The following is a 20,714-nucleotide window of genomic DNA, read 5'->3' on the forward strand; positions in this document are numbered from 1 at the left end:
TTTTCCTTCCTTCTTTTATTTCCTCTGGTCCTTCCTTCTTTCCCTTTGTTTCTTCTCTCCTACTCTCTCCTCTTCTTCCTACTTTACTCTTTTTTTCTCCTCTTCTTCCTTCTTCTCTTCCCTCCCTTCCTCTTCCATTCCTTCTTTCCTTCTTTTCCTCTTCCTCCCTCCCTTTCCCCCCCCACAGAGATATCTTTAAGGAAAGGGACTGGTGAATTCCTTGAGACTTCAAAAGGGAGCCTGGAAATTCTCCCAATATTGAAGGTATTGCAAAAATATTTTAGAAAATATACTTAAAAACATGAATTTAAATTTTCAAATAATATTATATTTATAAATATGTAATGGCTAATTATAGAAGTAATTTTGAATATTTAATATTTGAGATTTTGTGGTTTTTACATACATTGCAAACTACGGGGGATGTTTTCTAGTTTTTGCATTAACTCTAGAAAAAAAATCCAATCAGGTTTAAAAATAACCTAGTAAATTCTCTTAAAAGGACTTGTGGTTATATTACTATTGGTATTTTGAATGTGTTGTGATTCATGGACTCATAAAGCAGAGATGTCCTGCTCAGCATATGCCTCTGACCGATTCTGTGTGTTATTACCTGTTGAAAATGCACTTAGAACAGGCCCTGGCACATGGCAAGTTCTCAGTGATTGTTAGCTTAAGAGGAGAAAGGGGTGAGGGAGATAAATGGCCATTCCTCTTCTTGATTACTTTTGTTTTTTTAGAATATTTGAATTATTTCTGTACATCAAGGATTGTGTTGTTCCATAGATCTGAATGGGAGTGTAGGACACTGTGTCATATATGCTATAAACATTTATTTATTTATAGACATGAACTAGAATAGCATTTTGCCAAGTCTGTCCTATGTGATGCTGACACTATACTTCAGGAAATGTTGCCAGGGTCTAACTTTGAATGATGTTGGATTAAATGCAATAGGTCCCTTACTGTAAGACTTCTCAGAGGCATTCATTTGCTTCCGAGTATTGTGGTTTTCCCAAGAAGAAGATATAGAATATCATATATTCTATTATCTGAAAATAAAGCCCATTTTACCCCCTATAGAATAGCTACTTAGGATACTAGTGCTTCTGGACTACTGTTGAAAAATACTTTTCTAGAGAGGAAGCCAGTGATCTATATTTTGGTTTGCCTGATTAATTGAAAAACTACAATTTTAATTTTTTTAAGTGTTTATTTATTTTTGAGAGAGAGAGAGAGAGAGAGAGAGAGAGAGAGAGCCTGAGTAGGGTAGGACAGAGAGAGAGGGAGACACAGAATCTAAATAAAGCAGGCTCCAAGCTCTGAGATGTCTGCACAGAGCCCAATGCAGGGCTTGAACCCATGAACCGTGAGATCATTACCTGAGCTGAAGTTAGACACTTAACTGACTGAGCTACCCAGGCATCCCCAAAACTACAATTTTAAATTACAAAAGTTGTATTAGCAATTTTACTATATAGACTGAAATGCTATTATTTTTTATGTTCTCTTCTAGGTATTTTTGGTTTTTAGCATAGTAGCATTCTGATATTTTTTTACTAAATATTATTCCATCAGCACTTTTCTTATTGCTAGATATTAATACTTGTAATTACCATATTTTCTCTGAAAAATCAACTTGCAATATATGACATCAAATTGTAAAGAATTTTATAAGGAAGACCCATTTCCCATCATAGCCTAAGAAAAAAATACATTATTAATACAGCTGGAACTCTTCTCCACTAAGGAGTGACCCCCCCCCCCCACCCCGATCACATCACCTTTCCTCCTGCCTAGAAGTAACTGGTATTCTAAATATAGTGATATAAATTCTAGGCATACTTTTTTTTACATATGTGTGTATTCCTAGGCAGTAGGGAGTATTGTTTTTAAATATAATATAATATAATATAATATAATATAATATAATATAATATATAATATAATATATATTATATTATATATATAATATAATATATCTAATATTATATATTTACATATATTTAATACATAATATAGCAAATAATATATACAATATAATATATATTACATATATGTTAACATATGTGTAATATGATATTATATAACATATATTTAACATATATGTAATATATAATATATGTATTATATATATGTATATAGTGTCATACTGTGTGTACTCTTCTGCAGCTTGCTTTTTATCTCAGTATTCTTGTGTTTGTGAGATTCACTCCAGTTGATTTGTGTGGTCATAGTGATGATTTTCGCTACCACATCCAACTTTTGCTCAATGTTGCACAGTAAGCAGATTTGAACTCAAGTGTGTTGCCTTCCAACATCCAGGCATTTAGTCGGATCAAGCTTTGTTGCCTTTTGATTAAAAAAAAAGTGTCTTCAGGACATTTGTATAAAAGATATTTTTCTAATGCATAAAATATAATGCATGTCCTATAACTGGGTGCCAATCAAATATCATGAATGTAATGGAGGACTGGAGGATCATTCTGAATTTACTTTCTTCTGAAGATTATAGGTTTTAAGGGATGCAGGTCTGAGTTCTTTACGTAGTATTATGTCTTAAAAGAGCTAGAATTGAGAAATCTTTTTATTTTTATTATTTATTTATTTATTTATTAAAATTTTTTAAATGTTTATTTTTGAGACAGAGAGAGAGAGAGAGAGAGAGGCAGAGAGAGAGGGAGACACAGAATCCAAAGCAGGTTCTAGGCTATAAGCTGTCAGCACAGAGCCGGACAGGGGCTTGAACCCACAAACTGTGAGATCATGACCTGAGCTGAAGTCCAATACTCAACTGACTGAGCCACCCAGGTGCCCCTAGAGTTAAGAAATCTTAAATTGAGAACAGAGTGTTTGAAATTCACAAGAGATTGAGGAGGCATAATAGCTGTCTGCCAATGGTTTTTCCGGGGATCACTTACAGTGCTTGCTAAATATACAGCTTCCTATTTCCCACTCTAGACATATTGAATCATAATTTCAGGTGTGGGGGTCTCAAAGTTTGTAATTCCAGATATTTTCCTCTTAAAATTCCCCACAGGTAGATTCTTTTTTAAATCTTTTTTTTTTTTTTTTTAATATCTATTTTGAGGGAGAGAGAGACAGAGTGCGAGAGGGGGTGGGGCAGAGAGAGGGAGACAAAGAATCCAAAGCAGGCTCTGAGCTGTCAGCACAGAGCCCCATGTGGTGCTCTAACTCATGAACTGTGAGATCATGACCTCAGCCTAAGTCAGACGCTTAACCGACTGAGCCACCCAGGCTCCCCGCCCCAGGCCCCCGCAGGTAGATTCTTTAAAAAAAAAAAAAAAAAAAAAATTTTTTTTTTTTTCAACGTTTTTTATTTATTTTTGGGACAGAGAGAGACAGAGCATGAACGGGGGGAGAGGCAGAGAGAGAGGGAGACACAGAATCGGAAACAGGCTCCAGGCTCCGAGCCATCAGGCCAGAGCCTGACGCGGGGCTCGAACTCACAGACCGAGAGATCGTGACCTGGCTGAAGTCGGATGCTTAACCGACTGCACCACCCAGGCACCCCTCACCGCAGGTAGATTCTTAAGGAAACTAGAATTTGAGACTCACTGGCTCTGTGGGCCAGCACTTATTTTCTGAGGCTTCATAGGCTAGGAATAAGAACACTAGTAGAGGGGTGCCTGGGTGGCTCAGTCAGTTTAAGTGACCGACTCTTGATTTTGGCTCGGGTCATGATCTCAGGACCGTCGGATCAAGCTTTGTATCGGGCTCTGTGCTGAGCATGGAGGCTGCTTGTGATTCTCTCTCTCCGCCTCACTCTCTGCGCCTCCCCCGCTTATGTTTGCTCTTGCTGTCTATCTCAAAATAAATAAATAAACATTAAAAAGAAAGAATATTAGCAGAAGTTACCAAGGGCAACGTGCTGGGGCATATGGTAGATGTTGTAGAGGTGGTTCATTGGTATGGTGTAAGGGCACAGCAATTGGTGTTGGAGCACCCATAGTTGAATCTTGGCTCTGATATTGACTGTGTGATCTTGAACAAATTATTTTATCTGTTTGAATGTAAGTGTCCTTACCTGCAAAATATAACAATAGTACCTATTCTACTGGTATTATTTAAGTTATATAAGTTTAAATGAGATATTGGTAACCCTGTGGAAACCGGTACCTGGCACATGACAGCTACTCAGTTTTTCTCCTACGTTTTATGTAGAGCAGCGAATCTTAATTTAGGGTCTCAGATCCATCTGAAAGGGAATTAAGTGGAGAGAAGGAATAAGAACTTATTGTAAGGAAAATCCAAAATCCATATGTTGACCTAGAGGAGACTCTAGGTGGGATAAATTATAGATCTTGCATATGTACATGCAACTATTTAAAAAAATATGAGGTGTGGGCGCCTGGGTAGCTCAGTCGGTTGAGCATCTGACTTCGGCTCAGGTCATGATCTCACAGTCTGTGAGTTTGAGCCCCACATAGGGCTCTGTGGTGATAGCTCAGAGCCTGGAGCCTGTTTCACATTCTGTGTCTCCTTCTCTTTCTGCTCCTCTCCTGCTCATGCTCTGTCTCTCTCTGTCTGAAAAGTAAATAAACATTAAAATAAAATTAAAAAAAATATGAGGTGCTTATCATAATTACATTAAAAGCTTATTTAAAAGTTTTACTGAAGGGGCGCCTGGGAGTCTCAGTTGGTTAAGCATCCAACTTCAGCTCAGGTCATGATCTCATGGTTCACCAGTTTGAGTCCCAAGTCAGGCTCTGTGCTGACAGCTCAGAGCCTGGAGCCTTCTTTGGATTCTGTGTCTCCCTCTCTCTCTGCCCCTCCCCCACTCATACTCTGTCTCTGTCCCTCTCTCTCTCTCAAAAATAAACATTAAAAAAACAATGTAACAAATTTTATACCTTTAGTCAAAGATTAAAAGCAATCCCTTTATACTGATGTAACAGCATAGGATATCTGTCATTCTTCTTCTGTTCAACATGTCCTAGAGGTCTTAGCTGAAGAAGAAAGATGATAAAGAAAGCAGAAAAAAGGGCACAAGGACTATAAAGGAAATACCAACCTGGTATTTATTCCCAGACTAGTACAATGCATTACACATTTTTAGTAATAGCAGGCTAAATGCCCATCGGCAGAAGAGTAGATAAATAAATTGTAACATATTCCTCAGCATTGCACTGTTGCATTGTGGTCACGAGGACGAATGAACTAGTGTGGGCTTGAACGGGAGTCAGCTTGACATCATTGCCATTCCCTTCTTTAGTCACCTTTGGGTCTCAGGGGAAAACCTGGAACTGCATTTCCCAGCATCTCATTGCCATGTGATTCTAGGTTAGTCTTCCAATGAGGCGCATTTGCATGAATTTATAACAGAAGGAAGACAGAGTTCTTATTCGGCAGTGGCAGATGGAAGAAGTTCATTTGCCAGCCCTGCTGAGCAAGCTCTTGCGACTCACTTGATCCAGTGTAGTAGACACAGTTGTCGTCAGCCACCTAGGTTCATGCACAGAGGCTTGTGCATGCAGCAGAATGGTCCCTGACAGCTCCCTTGGCCTTTGTTCCCCCCAGCCTTCCAACGGTGATAGACACCTCTAATTCTGTGTATCAAATCCCTTTCTGCTTAGAGTATCTGGAGTCGTTCTGCGTTCCCAACCAAACTCTGACACGTTGAGTTACATACACTCGCATGGAAAGGTTTCAACAACATGTGTTTGAGTGTATAAAGTGAACTCCAAAATTTTCTGACAGAATTAAAAAATAGGCAAAGCAATATTGCATATTGTTAATGGACGCATACCCATGTAGTAAAAGTTTAAAAACATGCAAAAGAACAGTAAAAACCAAATTCAAGCACAGTGGCTTCCTTTAGGACCAGAGAAGCATAGTCGTTGTGGACACTTGTATGGAGGATTTCAGTTATCTGCATGTATGCATTTACGTTATTTTCTAAAAATTTTCTGGAGTAATATGGAAAATTGGAAAGTATGAATAAAGCTGGATGCTCTTTATATTATTCTTTATATTTGTCCCTCTGTGAGAGTAATTATAATGAAAAGGTATCTAGTTTTTGAAAATCATGATATTTGCCACTGGATTTGATGGCCTCTAAGTTTAAATTTCCGGCTCTGAGATTTAAAAAAAATAATAACTTCCAAAATGAAGTGTGTGAGATGACAGATTATGTAAGTTATATCTTAAACATTTACTGATAAATTTGGTACAATCAGAATTTTGAAACTATGAAAGGAAGATATATATATGTTTGTGAAAAGTTTATTTTATATTTGGAAAAATTATGAAGTGTATTTATTATTTCACTTTTATCAGTAGTACTCCACATTTAACTGAAGACAAATACACTTAGTAAAAAATACAACATGGTTGATACTGGATAGACTATTTAAACTTGTTATTTGGTTTGAGTTATTATTAAAAGAAGTTTGGAAATGTCGTATATGATTTTTCTTTAAGTGTTATTTTTCTGTCTTGTTTATAAAATTACTTTAGAAAAAACCCGTGGAACAGTTATTTTTGGCTTATGAACTTCTTGACAAAGCAATTGGTAGAATAAATTTGAATTGCAAGTTAAGTACTTTGCCAAATGGATCATCAGTGATTGACCATTGCTATGCCAAGGTAAACAGGGGAAACTCTTAAATTAGATTTAAGTGTTACTTAGCTTGGCAGAGGGCTGGCCTTGCAAGTAGGTGAGTAAAGCATGATTTGTGGTGGCTTCACTCTCACAGGCCAGAAATCTATTCCCCCCTTCCCAGAAGAAATCAAGAAGAGTGAGGAGTCTTTAAATTTGTTATCAAAGAGGCCACTGGTGAACTTGAAAAGCAGGTTTATTAGCATGCAAACCAGATTGCTAAGGGTTGAAAAGTGAGCAGAATTTAATGGCTTTGAGTAAAATGATAACTTGAGTGATAATAGGATAGAGCTATTTTTAGTATGTTTTGATAATTGCATTTCTTTTTTATTTTTACTTCAATTCTACCAAAGTATACCCAAGACATAGATGGAGACATCTGCAAACCAGTCACACAGAATAGTTTCATGATGGATCTACATCTTGAACTAATTCAAGCCCAGCACCGAATAGCTGTTGTGCTTCTTGACCAATTGCAAGGTAGTCGTCATCAAAGCAAATAATTTGTCCTGCATCAATTTTAAGATAAGTTCAAGTATAGAATCAACTTAATTTGTTAATTATGTTCTTGTTGACAGAGGGTTTTCCAGATAAATTTCGTTATTTTCTTTTCTTTTCCCTGATTATATCAATAGATACCTTTCATTATTGCTTTATACACTGCATAGCAAATCCTTTAGTAAACTCCTAAAAAATTAAATTAATTTTGCTTGAATTATAGTAAATTATTGATATTTTGTTAATTAAATCGAGCAAATATAATTATTGAGTGCCTACTTAGATCCAGGAACCATATTATATTTTGTATAAATAAGATACAACCTCTAATTTTGAGCTTCTAGATACATAAGCCAATTGTAACAGTTTAGATTAATAAATGTAACAGAAGTGGGCTCAGAATGTTTGTTATAGGTACACAGAAGAGGAGAATCTATAATAGACAAGAGTCAGGGATGGCTTCCTAGAAAAGGTGATAGATGACCAGAAGGCTAGTAAATATCTTTATGATGAAGAGTGAAAAGAAAGCAGTCATTTGGAGAGAGAAAATAGCCTTTAGCAAGCTGGAAACCAAACAGTAATATCGTGCAGTTTAGGAATTGCTGGAATTCTCTTATGGCTGGAATAAAGAGCACATGTGGGAAAATGACATAGACAAGACTGCCAAGGTAGACTCCAGTTATATCTAAATGGCTGGGGGGTTTATATTTACCCTGGAAGCTGCTGAAGACCTTAGAAAGACATCACTGACAGCAGCTTCAGAAAACACAGGACTTGGATTTAACTTCTTTTGGTCTTATTAGGTAAAGGAGTCAAAACATTTTTTTTTTAATGTTTATTTATTTTTGAGACAGAGAGAGACAGAGCATGAACTGGGGAGGGTCAGAGAGAGGGAGACACAGAATCCGAAACAGGCTCCAGGCTCTGAGCTGTCAGCACAGAGCCCGATGCGGGGCTCGAACCCACAAACCGTGAGATCATGACCCGAGCCGAAGTCAGCCGCTCAACCGACTGAGCCACCCAGGCGCCCCCAAAACATTTTTTAAAATGATGTCAATAATAATAGCAGTGTGCATATAGATAACACGTTTGAGTTTCAAAATAAGATTTAACATCATTATGTCTAAAAACTGAGGTTAAATTCTGATAAAGGTAAGTTACTCTTGGCATGATTATATAGCCAAATATTCCTTTAACTACTACTACAGTATAAATTACTAATTATAGAATAGAACCAAGTGTTGCTGCCTAATATAACCTCTGATTTCTGTCTAAAGCATTCTAATTTGAAGGGATACATACACCCCAATGTTTATAGCAGCATTATCAACAGTAGCCAAATCATGGAAAGAGCCCAAATGTCCATCGACTGGTGAATGGATAACGATGTGAAACACACACACACACACACACACACACACACACACACACACTGGAATATTACTCAGCCATAAAAAAAAAATGAAATCTTGTGATTTGCAATGATGTGGATGGAGCTAGAGAGCATTATGCTAAGCAAAATAAGTCAGAAAAAGACAAATACTATATGATTTCACTCATATATGGCATTTAAGAAACAAAACAAACAATCATAGGGGGGAAAAAGGCCAACCAAGGAACAGACTCTTAACTATAGAGAACAAACTGATGGTTACCAGAGGGGAGGTGGGTAAGGATGGGTTAAATAGGTGATGGGGATTAAGGAGTGCACTCGTGATGAGCACCGGGTGTTGTATGTAAGTGTTGAATGACTAATTTGAATACCTGAAGGTAATATTACACTGTACATTAACTAACTGGAATTTAAATAAGAACTTAAAAAAATAAAGCATTCAGATGTCACATCATATATACAACTAAATAAATTTAATCAAGTGCTAGTTAATTAATTTTTGAGTACAAACGTTTTCCCCGAGGTCAGTAAGATATAATTGACAGATAACATTGTGTAAGTATAAGTTGTACGATTGTTTTGATTTGATACACTAATATATGTACGACTGTTTTGATTTGATACACTAATATGTTGCAAAGTGATTACCATCGTAGCATTAGCTAATGCCTCCATCATGACACATAATTATCATTTCTTTTTTGTGGTATGAACACTTAAGATTTACTTTCTTAGCAACTTTCAAGTATATACTACAGTATTATTGACTATAATCATCATGCTATACATTAGATCCCTAGAACTTATTTATCTTATAAATGAAAGTTCATAGCCTTTGATCAACATCTCTCCATCTCCTCCCAGTCCCCCTCCAGCCCCTGGTAACCACCACTCTGTTTCTATGAATTCAGCTTTTTTAGATTCCACATATAAGTGATATCATACAGCATTTGTCTGATTTATTTCAGTAGTGTTATGCCCTCAGAGTCCATTCGTCTGGTTGCAAATGGTAGGATTTCTTTCCTTCTCATGATTGAATAATATTCCATGGTGTATATATATAGTGGTGGTACTTTTTATACCACATATTCTTTATCCATTCATCCATTGACAGACACTTTAGGTTATTTCCATATCTTGGCTATTGTGAATAATGCTGCAGTGAACATGGGAGTGCAGATATCTCTACGAGATCTTGTTTTCATCTCCTTTGGAAATACACCCGGAAGTGGGATATCTGGATTGTATGGTAGTTCTATTTTTAATTTTTGGATGAGCCTCCATAGTATTTTCCACAGTGGCTGAATAAACCTACATTCCCACCAACATTGTACAAGGGTTTCCTTTGTTCTACATCCTCACCAACATTTGTTATCTCTTGTCTTTTTTGATAGCTGTTCTAGCAGATGTGAAATGATAACTCATTGTGGTTTTGATTTGCATTTTTCTGATGATTAGTGATGTTGAGCATCTTTTCATGTACCTGTTGGCCATTTGTATGTATTCTTTGGAAAAATGTCTATTCAGATCATCTGTCCATTTTTAATTGGATTATTTGTTTTTTTCGCTATTGAATTGTAGGAGTTCTTTTTTTTTTATATGAAATTTATTGTCAAATTGGTTTCCATACAACACACAGTGCTCATCCCAACAGGTGCTCTCCTCAATGCCCATCACCCACTTTCCCCTCCCCCCACCCTCTATCAACCCTCAGTTTATTCTCAGTTTTTAAGAGACTCTTATGGTTTGCCTCCTACCCTCTCTGTAACTTTTTTCCCCCCATCCCCTCCTCCCTGGTCTTCTGTTGAGTTTCTCAGGATCCACATAAGAGGGAAAATATATGGTATCTGTCTTTCTCTGCCTGACTTATTTCACTTAGCATAACACTCTCCAGTTCCATCCACGTTGCTACAAATGGCCAGATTTCATTCTTTCTCATTGCCAAGTAGTATTCCATTGTATATTTAACCACATCTTCTTTATCCATTTGTCGGTTGATGGACATTTAGGCTCTTTCCATAATTTGGCTATTGTTGAAAGTGCTGCTATAAACCTTGGGGTACTAGTGCCCCTATGCATCAGCACCCCCGTATCCCTTGGGTAAATTCCTAGCAATGCTATTACTGGATCATAGGGTAGATCTATTTTTAACTTTTTGAGGAACCTCCACACTGTTTTCCAGAGCGGCTACACCAGTTTGCATTCCCACCAATAGTGCAAGAGGGTTCCCATTTCTCCACATCCTCTCCAGCATCTATAGTCTGCTGATTTGTTCATTTTAGCCACTCTGACTGGCATGAGGTCGTATCTCAGTGTGGTTTTGATTTGTATTTCCCTGATGAGGAGTAACATTGAGCATCTTTTCATGTGCCTGTTGGCCATCTGGATGTAGTCTTTAGAAAAGTGTCTATTCATGTCTTCTGCCCATTTATTCACTGGATTAATTTGTTTTTTGGGTGTGGAGTCTGGGGAGGTCTTTATAGATTTTGGATACTAGCCTTTTGTCCGATATGTCATTTGCAAATATCTTCCCATTCCATTGGTTGCCTTTTAGTTTTGTTGGTTGTTTCCTTTGCAGTGCAGAAGCTTTTTATCTTGAGGAGGTTCAAATAGTTCATTTTTGCTTTTAATTCCCTTGCCTTTGGAGATGTGTCAAGTAAGAAATTGCTATGGCTGAGGTCAGAGAGGTTTTTTTTTTTTCTGATTTTTCCTCTAGGGTTTTGATGGTTTCCTGTCTCACATTCAGGTCCTTCATCCATTTTGAGTTTATCTTTGTGAATAGTGTAAGAAAGTGGTCTAGTTTCATTCTTATGCAAGTTTCTTTCCAGTTCTCCCAGCACCATTTGTTAAAGAGACTGTCTTTTTTCCATTGGATATTCTTTCCTGCTTTGTCAAATATTAGTTGGCCATACTTTTGTGGATCCAATACTGGAGTCTCTATTCTATTCCATTGGTCTACGTGTCTGTTTTTGTGCCAATACCATGCTGTCTTGATGATTACAGCTTTGTAGTAGAGGCTAAAGTGTGGGATTGTGATGCCTCCCACCTTGGTTTTCTTCTTCAAAATTGCTTTGGCTATTCAGGGCCTTTTGTGGTTCCATATGAATTTTAGGATTGCTTGTTCTAGCTTTGAGAAGAATGCTGGTGCAATTTTGATTGGGATTGCATTGAATGTGTAGATTGCTTTGGGTAGTATTGACATTTTAACAATATTTATTCTTGCAATCAGAAGAATAAACTTCCATTTCTTTGTATCTTCTTCAATTTCCTTCATAAGCTTTCTATACTTTTCAACATACAGATCTTTTACATCTTTGGCTTAGGTTTACTCCTAGGTATTTTATGATTCTTGGTGCAATTGTGAATGGGATCAGTTTCTTCATTTGTCTTTCTGTTGCTTCATTATTAGTGTATGAGAATACAACTGATTTCTGTACATTGATTTTGTATTCTGTGGCTTTGCTGAATTCATGTACCAGTTCTAGCAGACCTTTGGTGGAGTCTATCAGGTTTTCCATGTATCATATCATGTCATCTGCAAAAAGTGAAAGCTTGACTTCATCTTTGCCAATTTGGATGCCTTTGATTTCATTTTGGTGTCTGATTGCTGATGCTAGAACTTCCAACACTATGTTAAACAACAGCGGTGAGAGTGGGCATCCTTGTCGTGTTCCTGATCTCAGGGGGAAAGCTCTCAGTTTTTCCCCATTGAGGATGATGTTAGCTGTGGGCTTTTCATAAATGGCTTTTATGATGTTTAAGCATGTTCCTTCTATCCCGACTTTCTCAAGGGTGTTTATTAAGAAAGAATGCTGAATTTTGTCAAATGCTTTTTCTGCATCGATTGACAGAATCATATGGTTCTTTTCTTTTCTTTTCTTTTCTTTTCTTTTCTTTTCTTTTCTTTTCTTTTCTTTTCTTTTCTTTTCTTAATGTGATGTATCACATTGATTGATTTGTGAATGTTGAACCAGACCTGCAGCCCAGGAATGAATCCCACTTGATCATGGTGAATAATTCTTTTTTTATGCTATTGAATTTGATTTGCTAGTATCTTGTTGGGAATTTTTGCATACATATTCATCAGGGATATTGGCCTGTAGTTCTCTTTTTTTTGCGGGGTCTCTGGTTTGGGAATCAAAGTAATGCTGGCTTCATAGAATGAGTCTGGAAATTTTTTGGAACAGCTTGAGAAGGATAGGTATTATCTCTGCTTTAAATGTCTGGTATAATTCTCCAGGGAAGCCATCTGGTCCTAGACTCTTATTTGTTGGGAGATTTTTGATAATTGATTCAATTTCTTCACTGGTTATGAATCTATTCAAATTTTCTATTTCTTCCTGTTTGAGTTTTGGAAGTGTGTGGGTGCTTAGGTATTTGTCCATTTCTTCTAGGTTGTCCAGTTTGTTGGCATATAATTTTTCATAGTATTCCCTGATAATCCCTTGTATTTCTAAGGGATTGGTTGTAATAATTCCATTTTCATTCATGATTTTATCTATTTGGGTCCTCTCCCTTTTCTTTTTGAGAAGCCTAGCTAGAGGTTTATCAATTTTGTTTATTTTTTCAAAAAACCAACTCTTGGTTTCATTAATCTGCTGTACTGTTTTTTTTTTTGTTTTTTAGATTCTATATTGTTTATTTCTGCTCTGATCTTTATTATTTCTCTTCTTCTGCTGGGTTTGGGGTGTCTTTGCTGCTCTGCTTCTGTTTCCTTTAGGTGTGCTGTTAGATTTTGTATTTGGGATTTTTCTTGTTTCTTGAGATAGGCCTGGACTGCAATGTATTTTCCTCTCAGGACTGCCTTTGCTACATCTCAAGGTGTTTGGATTGTTGTATTTTTATTTTCGTTTGTTTCCATATATTTTTTAATTTCTTCTCTAATTGCCTGGCTGACCCATTCATCCTTTAGTAGGATGTTCTTTAACCTCCATGCTTTTGGAGGTTTTCCAAACTTTTTCCTGTGGTTGATTTCAAGTTTCATAGCATTGTGGTCTGAAATGTGCATGGTATGATCTCAATTCTTTTATACTTATTAAGGGCCTGTTTTGTGGCCCAGTATGTGATCTATCTTGGAGAATGTTCCATGTGCACTCAAGAAAAAACCATATTCTGTCACTTTGGGAGGCAGAGTTCTAAAGTCCATCTGATCCGGTATATCATTCAGGGCCCTTGTTTCTTTATTTATTCTCTGTTGGATGTTCTATCCATTGCTATAAGTGGAGTATTAAAGTCCCCTGCAATTACCACATTTTTATCAATAAGGTTGCTTATGTTTGTGATTAATTGTTTTATATATTTGGGGGCTCCCAAATTCGGTGCATAGACATTCATAATTGTTAGCTCTTCCTGATGGATATACACTGTAATTATTATATAATGCCCTTCTTCATCTCTTGTTACAGCCTTTAATTAAAAGTCTAGTTGTTCTAATATAAGTAAGACTGCTCCAGATTTCTTTTGACTTTCAGTGGCATGATAGATAGTTCTCCATCCCCTCACTTTCAATATGAAGGTGTGCTCAGGTCTAAAATGAGTCTCTTGTAGACAGAAAATAGATGGGTCTTGTTTTTTGTTTTTTTTTTTTTATCCATTCTGATACCCTATGTCTTTTGGTTGGAGCATTTAGTCCATTTACATTCAGTGTTATTATTGAAAGATATGTGTTTAGAGTCATTGTGATATCAGTAGGTTTCATGCTTGTAGTGGTGTCTCTGGTACACTGTGGTCCTTACAACATTTCACTCACAGAATCTCCCTTAGGATCTCTTGTAGGGTTGGTTTAGTGGTGATGAATTCCTTCAGTTTTTGTTTGTTTGGGAAAACCTTTATCTCTCCTATTCTGAATGACAGACTTGCTGGGTAAAGGATTCTTGGCTGCATATTTTTTTCTGTTCCTCACACTGAAGATTTCCTGCCATTCCTTTCTGGCCTGCCAAGTTTCAGTAGATAGGTTTGCTACTAGCCTTATGTGTCTACCTTTGTATGTTAAGGCCTGTTTATCCCTAGCTGCTTTCACACTTGATCTTAGCCAAAAGGCCGAGAAGCGATATCCCTAGCTGCTTTCAGAATTCTCTCTTTATCTTTGTATTTTCCCGGTTTCACTATGATATGTCGTGCAGAAGATCAATTCAAGTCTGAAGGGAGTTCTCTGTGCCTTTTGGATTTCAATGCCTGTTTCCTTCCCCAGATCAGGGAAGTTCTCGGCTATGATTTGTTCAAGTACACCTTCAGCCCCTTTCTCTCTCTCTCTTCTTCTGGAATCCCTATGATACGGATATTGTTCTGTTTGATTGCATCATTTCATTCTTTAATTCTCCCCTCATACTCCTGGATTTTGTATCTCTCTTTTTCTCAGCTTCCTCTTTTCCCATAATTTTATCTTCTAATTCACCTATTTTCTCCTCTGCCACTTCAATCCATGCTGTAGCTGTCTCCATTTTATTTTGCACCTTGTTTGTAGCATTTTTAAATTCATCATGACTATTTTTTAGTCCCTTGATCTCTGTAGCAATAGATTCTCTGCTGTCTTCTATGCTTTTTTCAAGCCCAGCAATTAGTTTTATGACTATTATTCTAAATTCTTGTTCTGTTATATTGCTTAAATCGGTTTTAATCGATTTGTTAGCTGTCACTACTTCCTGGAATTTCTTTTGAGGAGAATTCTTCCGTTTCATCATTTTGGCTAGTTTTCTGTCCCTTTTGCATTTTAAAAGCTTGTTGTATGCTCTGCACCTGCGAGCACCTGCTGTATTAAAGGAGGGTCACATACTGGCCAGGGCCTGGCCCTTCAGGAGGTGTTTTTCGGGTCTTGTTACTTGCTCTCTGTTGTTGTGACTTTGGTTATTTTATTACCCTACTCATAATAATATTTTGGCCCCTCTACCAGATATGCCTTGATTTGTTCATTGGAGTAGCCCCGTAAAGGGAAACAGATGGACAAACAGGAGACAAAAACACGCAAACACACAAATAACACAAACAAACAAACAAAAAACCCCTAAAGACTAAAAACAAAAAAACCCAAAACATCAACTACAAGTAAAGACGAGGGTGGAGGTGGTGCTGATGGAAGAGCACATACAAAGAGAGAAATGACTGGGGTTGGGGGGAGGGAAGAAAAAATAAATATTGGTTGGGCAGAGAGACTAAAAGGCTTAATCCAGAGAGGGAAAAAGGAAAATAAAGAAGGAGGTGGGGAAAACGAAATGAGGATAAAGTTGCCCAGACAGAGAAACTATATGGCTTGAAAATTCCAGAGAGAGGAAGGAGTATAAAGAAGGAGGTGTAGAACATGTATCAAGACAATGGATTAAATATGTCTGTTTAGACAGACCAATAACCAGAGTAACCAGCCTAGGGGAGGGAAGACATAAGGAGGAAAAATGGGGGAGGGGGAAGAATATATCTATATATCCAGAATTGACCTAGAGTTAATCCAGGCAATGCTGCATTGCTTGTGGGTGGTAGCTGTCCTCAGGGTCTGTGCCGCTCCAGTGGATAGGCAGTTACCCAGTGCAAGGGGGCGTGGTTTGGTGTGGTCGGAACCCACCTCCACTAGGAGCCCCAGAAGTGATCCCTGAGGCCCCACCTTGGTGGTGGTGGGGGCAGGGGCAGAATGGTGATCCCCCTGTCTCTTCAAGGATCCCGACCTGGTGAACTCAGTTTGAGTGGTCCTCACTGTGCTGCGGACACAGACGGGGGGTGGGGGGGCGCAGTCCTTCTTACTCCGCCAACTCCCCTGACCCTGCACTTGGCTAGGATTCAAAGTCCCGCTCCGTGAGCTCTGACGCTGGGGAAGTGCCTCTGAACGTGGTGATATGTGGTCCCGGCTGGCTTTGTGCCCCCGCACTTCAGGGACGACAGTCTTCTCTTACCACGGACTGAGTCTCTGCCCTTGCCGCCTGAGACCCCGTCATGGCGGATGGCGGACACAGGCAGGCTTTGTCTTTTCCCACAGCACTCCAGGGACTCAGGGGCCGTATCCTCCTGCAGACTGAGCCCCTGGCCCAGCCGCTGTGCCCGGGGGTGGCGGATGCAGGCAGGTTCTGTGCTATTGCGCAGCCCTCCAGGGAGGGAACCACTTTCTCCAGCTGCGGACTGAGACTCTGACCTACCACCACACCCGGGCCTGGCTCCCCCCCTCTCCAGGTGCGCGAACAGAGGCCGGCCCCATCCGAAGAAAGCCGCAGTTAGAGATTGGATCCCTCTCAGTCTCAGTCCCAGGTCTATCTCCTGTACCCATAGGTCAGGTCCTGCACTTCTCTAGCCGCTCTTTCTCTTCCCTTTGTCTCTCCACAGAAGGGGGTCCCTCCCCTCCATGCTCACGTGGCCTGTGGCCTTTTTTTTTTTTTTATCTTCCCCAGTTGCGGTTACCCACCTGTCTTTTTTCCAGCTTTCCCATTTTCTTCCTAGTAGATTCAGTCTCTTTCCTCCCAGGCCCTGGTGTTCAAAGTCCTTTGGCTTCTACACTTCTTTGAGAGACACGGGAAGTATGGATTCCCCCTACTTCTCTGCCATGTTGGCCGCCCTCCAGCAACTACGAGTTCTTTAAATATTTTGGATATTAATCCTTATCAGATATATGATTTGTAGATATTTTCTTCCATTTTGTAGGTTTCCTTTTCATTCTGTTGGTTATTTCTTTTGCTGTGCAGAGCTTTTTCATGTGATGTACTCCTATTTATTAATTTTGTTATTACTTGTGCTTTTGCTGTCAGATCAAAAAAAAAAAAAAAATCATTGCCAAGACCAATGTCAAGAAGTGTTTTTTTCTTCTAGGAGTTCTATAGTTTCAGTTTTTAGGTTTAAAATTTTAATCCATTTCAAGTTAATTTTTGTAAGTGGTGTAAAAGGTCCAATTTCCTTCTTCTGCATATGGATATCCAGTTTTCCTAACACCATTTATTAAGGAAACTGTCTTTTCCCTACCAAATATTCTTTGCTTCATTGTCTAGTATTAATTGGACATATTTGCATGTATTTGTTTCTGTTCTATTAGTTTGTGTGTCTATTTTTATGCCAGTACTGTACATGTTTTAATTACTATTGCTTTGCAGTGTAGTTTGAAATCAGGAAGTTCGATACCTCCAGTTTTGATCTTCTTTCTCAGGCACTTCTGTTTTTGTCCATGAATAGATGCTGAGTTTTTCTTATTGCATGTGGAGAGGGGAAGGGATGACTTATGCTGCCATGATGCTTTGTCTTACCATATTAACAAAGTGTTTTCAGAATTATTAAACCAATACCACCATTAACAACAAAACTGCTAAGTAAATTTAGGATTTCTTTGCAGTTCATTTTGTCTTTAGAATATATCACATGTTAGAGAACTGTGTTCAGATTTACTTGAATTAATTTTATTTTTTCTATGGTGATGTTTCCCATTGGTATATACTTAGGACCACCTGCTTGTATTTGCATTCTGTTTACATAAAATTTCCCTTTTCTTTATTCTTTTATCCCTTTATCGTTTTCATCCTCTTACATTTTATTTTCAACATTTATACTGTTTCAAAGCCTGATTCTTAAAAGACCTGCTGGATGTAGAGGGAAGCAAATAAAATGAAAATATTTCTGTGTCATCATATATATATATATATATATATATATATATATATATATATATATATATATATATGTTTCAATCAGGCTACTTAGAATAAGAACTTTGAATATTCTTTGATTTTAAAATATTTGGACCACAAATGTATTTCAAAACATGAATGGCATTTATGTGTCAGGTTTTCTTTAAGAAAACTAGCCTATAATTCTCACTTAGTAGCTATATTATCTTCTGTAGTAAAGTGGGGTCTGTTTACTTATAGAGTTAATAACTAGTTCATTCTCTAATTATTATCCATAAATCTTGCCAGGCTAAGTGATCCTCTGAGTTTTTATCAAAGACCATTTAATAATACTGATGGTAGACTTGAGCTCAAATTTAAATGGGCTTAGTTATTATTCCTTTGCAATATCTCTGGGACTCCTTGGTGTTTTTCTCCACTTATTGAACTATCACCCTAGCAAAGATTTTCATTTTTTCCTTCTTTCTTCATTCTTGCATGCTGCTGCCAGACTAATGTTGCCTAAATACTGCTTTTGTCATTCTCATTCAAGAACTTTACAGTGGTTGCCTGTTGATGATAGTGGCATTAAATATGACTTATCTGCGTTGGGCATTCAGCGTTTTCTTGAATCTCATCCTTCTTATCTCTATTATACTCATGAGAGCCTTCTTATCTCCAACTGTTATACTCATGAGAGTCATCACTTAGTTAGCATTTATAATACACCAGGTACTGAGAGAATGATGCATTATTTTCTGCTTTGTGTTGCTGTCTCCATGCAGAGAAATTCCTTTATCCTTCACCGTTAAAGAAACTTTATATCCTTTAATGGTATCTGTTGGCATCTTTTCATCAGTCAATCATCATCTCATGGCATTAGCACAAATAATTAAAATAACAGGGGTTTATTGTCAGGTTGCTACAAGTACCTTCACATACCTCCAAGAAACAAAATATTGCCTGATCAAAATATTTTCGAGGACCAGACCTCGAAAATCAAAATCAGAGCAACATTCTCCATCTTCCTGGGCCAGCATACTTTTATTCTCTTCTCCATCATCCTCTCTTTCCTAGACCACAATGATGGCTCATCCCAACTGTACACCAGGATCTCTCACTGCCCATAGTCAGCTGGCAAGAATTCATGTGTTAGTTGAAAATCTTGAGAGAGGAGAGTGGAGGTATTCTTGGGGTATTCAGAGCTCTTACAGGGATCATGGATGGAGCAGTTTTAAAAAGTTTATCAAAAGGGAAGTGAATAAAAGTAGGTTGGATCTTATTTATCAACTTTCAAGATGATTTTATTTAAGATGGGATAGGAAGTTAAATATTTTTATAATTTGAATATTTTTTATGTCCTCAGGCATACCGTGGCAAATAAAAGAGAGTTTGTCAATTAAACTGTGTTTATTTATAGATTGTTGTAGATTTGTTTGAATTTTTATCTATTAATGAAAAAAGACATGACATATGAGAGGAAGTAATAATTTTGCAAATAGATAGTTACCCTTTAATGTTTAGAAAATATGCCCTTTTTTGGATACAAATCTAATTGTAATGGCAATCTTCTTCTTCAGTTTTGCAGACTCCAGCTGCTAGCAAGCATGTATCTGCCAAAGATCCAAAAAAACTGAAACAATCTAGAAGCATTGACTGTTTTACAGGTAATTAAAATTGGGATAAACTGTTTTTCCAAAAAATTTAAAGATAGTTTTTATATTTCCCTTTTGGTAAAAATGTGTATTTTCTGTTTCAGAATTAAGTGTAATGAATAAAATAAAGAAGAATAAGCTGTCCAAAGCGATTTACTTGATGCAGAAAGCTCTTCTAGTATTTGAAAAAGATGCAGCCTCTACATGTTCACACAACTTTTTGACGGTAACAACATGCCATTCCTTTTTTTTTTTTTTTTTTTTTTTTTTTTTTTTTACTCCTGACATACAACCATTGTTAAAGGAATGATTTAGTTCCCTTTGCTAAAAATAATGTGTTCGTTAGATTATGAACTTTTAGGGTCCCTATATCTAGTCCTCTCTTTTGAGAAGTAGAATGGTTCTGAACAGGGAACTAATTTGTATTGCCAGTCCTGAACTCTCCTAAAATGATAGATCCTCTCACTGTATTTTCTCTTTGTAGGGGCAACTTACATTGGAAGCCAAATAAAATCAGAAGGATTAAAAATAAGGGAAACTATAGAATTTAAGTGACACTATGCTAGCATAATGCATTCCTTACTATGGAATTAAAATACTTCAAGTCCATTGGCTCACATATCTCCTCTCTGGTGGTATTGCTGATTTATGGACCAAATGCCTTATTATCTTACTCTGACCTGGAAATTGTTCTGTCTTCTTGCTGATTCATTGTATATTGATTTTAGAGTTTAAATTTTTGAGGGCAGTAAAGTTTAAAGTTAGGGGATTTTTAAAAATTTTGTCTCTCATGCTGTATTACCCATAAAAATTTGATTGTATTGGCTGAGTGAATGGCACATGGTGAAGTAGAGAATAATGATACAAGTAGTTTAGCTGATAAGAGAAAGACAAAAGTAGGTCAAAGCTAGGGAGAAGATACAGAGTTTAAGAAGAGTTTAAGAGAAAAAGTTTAGCATATTTATATAATGAGGATGAAG

The 20,714-nt window shown here is 37.4% G+C and overlaps 1 protein-coding gene across 4 annotated transcripts in view; it reads left to right on the forward strand.

Annotated features, from left to right (window-relative positions):
- Window positions 1-20,714, forward strand: part of CFAP54 (cilia and flagella associated protein 54) — a 288,803-nt gene that overhangs the window by 49,479 nt on the left and 218,610 nt on the right. For 3 of the 4 annotated variants that reach the window (XM_042947439.1, XM_042947440.1, XM_042947442.1), the window contains 5 exons: window positions 188-264; window positions 6,481-6,609; window positions 6,976-7,102; window positions 19,660-19,746; window positions 19,839-19,960. In XM_042947439.1, coding sequence (XP_042803373.1) covers window positions 188-264; window positions 6,481-6,609; window positions 6,976-7,102; window positions 19,660-19,746; window positions 19,839-19,960 — 542 coding nt within the window. The remainder of the gene's footprint in view (window positions 1-187; window positions 265-6,480; window positions 6,610-6,975; window positions 7,103-19,659; window positions 19,747-19,838; window positions 19,961-20,714) is intronic. The other variant, XM_042947441.1, reaches the window with a different exon arrangement.

Source organism: Panthera leo, chromosome B4 (assembly GCF_018350215.1).
Source record: "Panthera leo isolate Ple1 chromosome B4, P.leo_Ple1_pat1.1, whole genome shotgun sequence".
Classification (NCBI taxonomy): Eukaryota; Metazoa; Chordata; class Mammalia; order Carnivora; family Felidae; genus Panthera; species Panthera leo.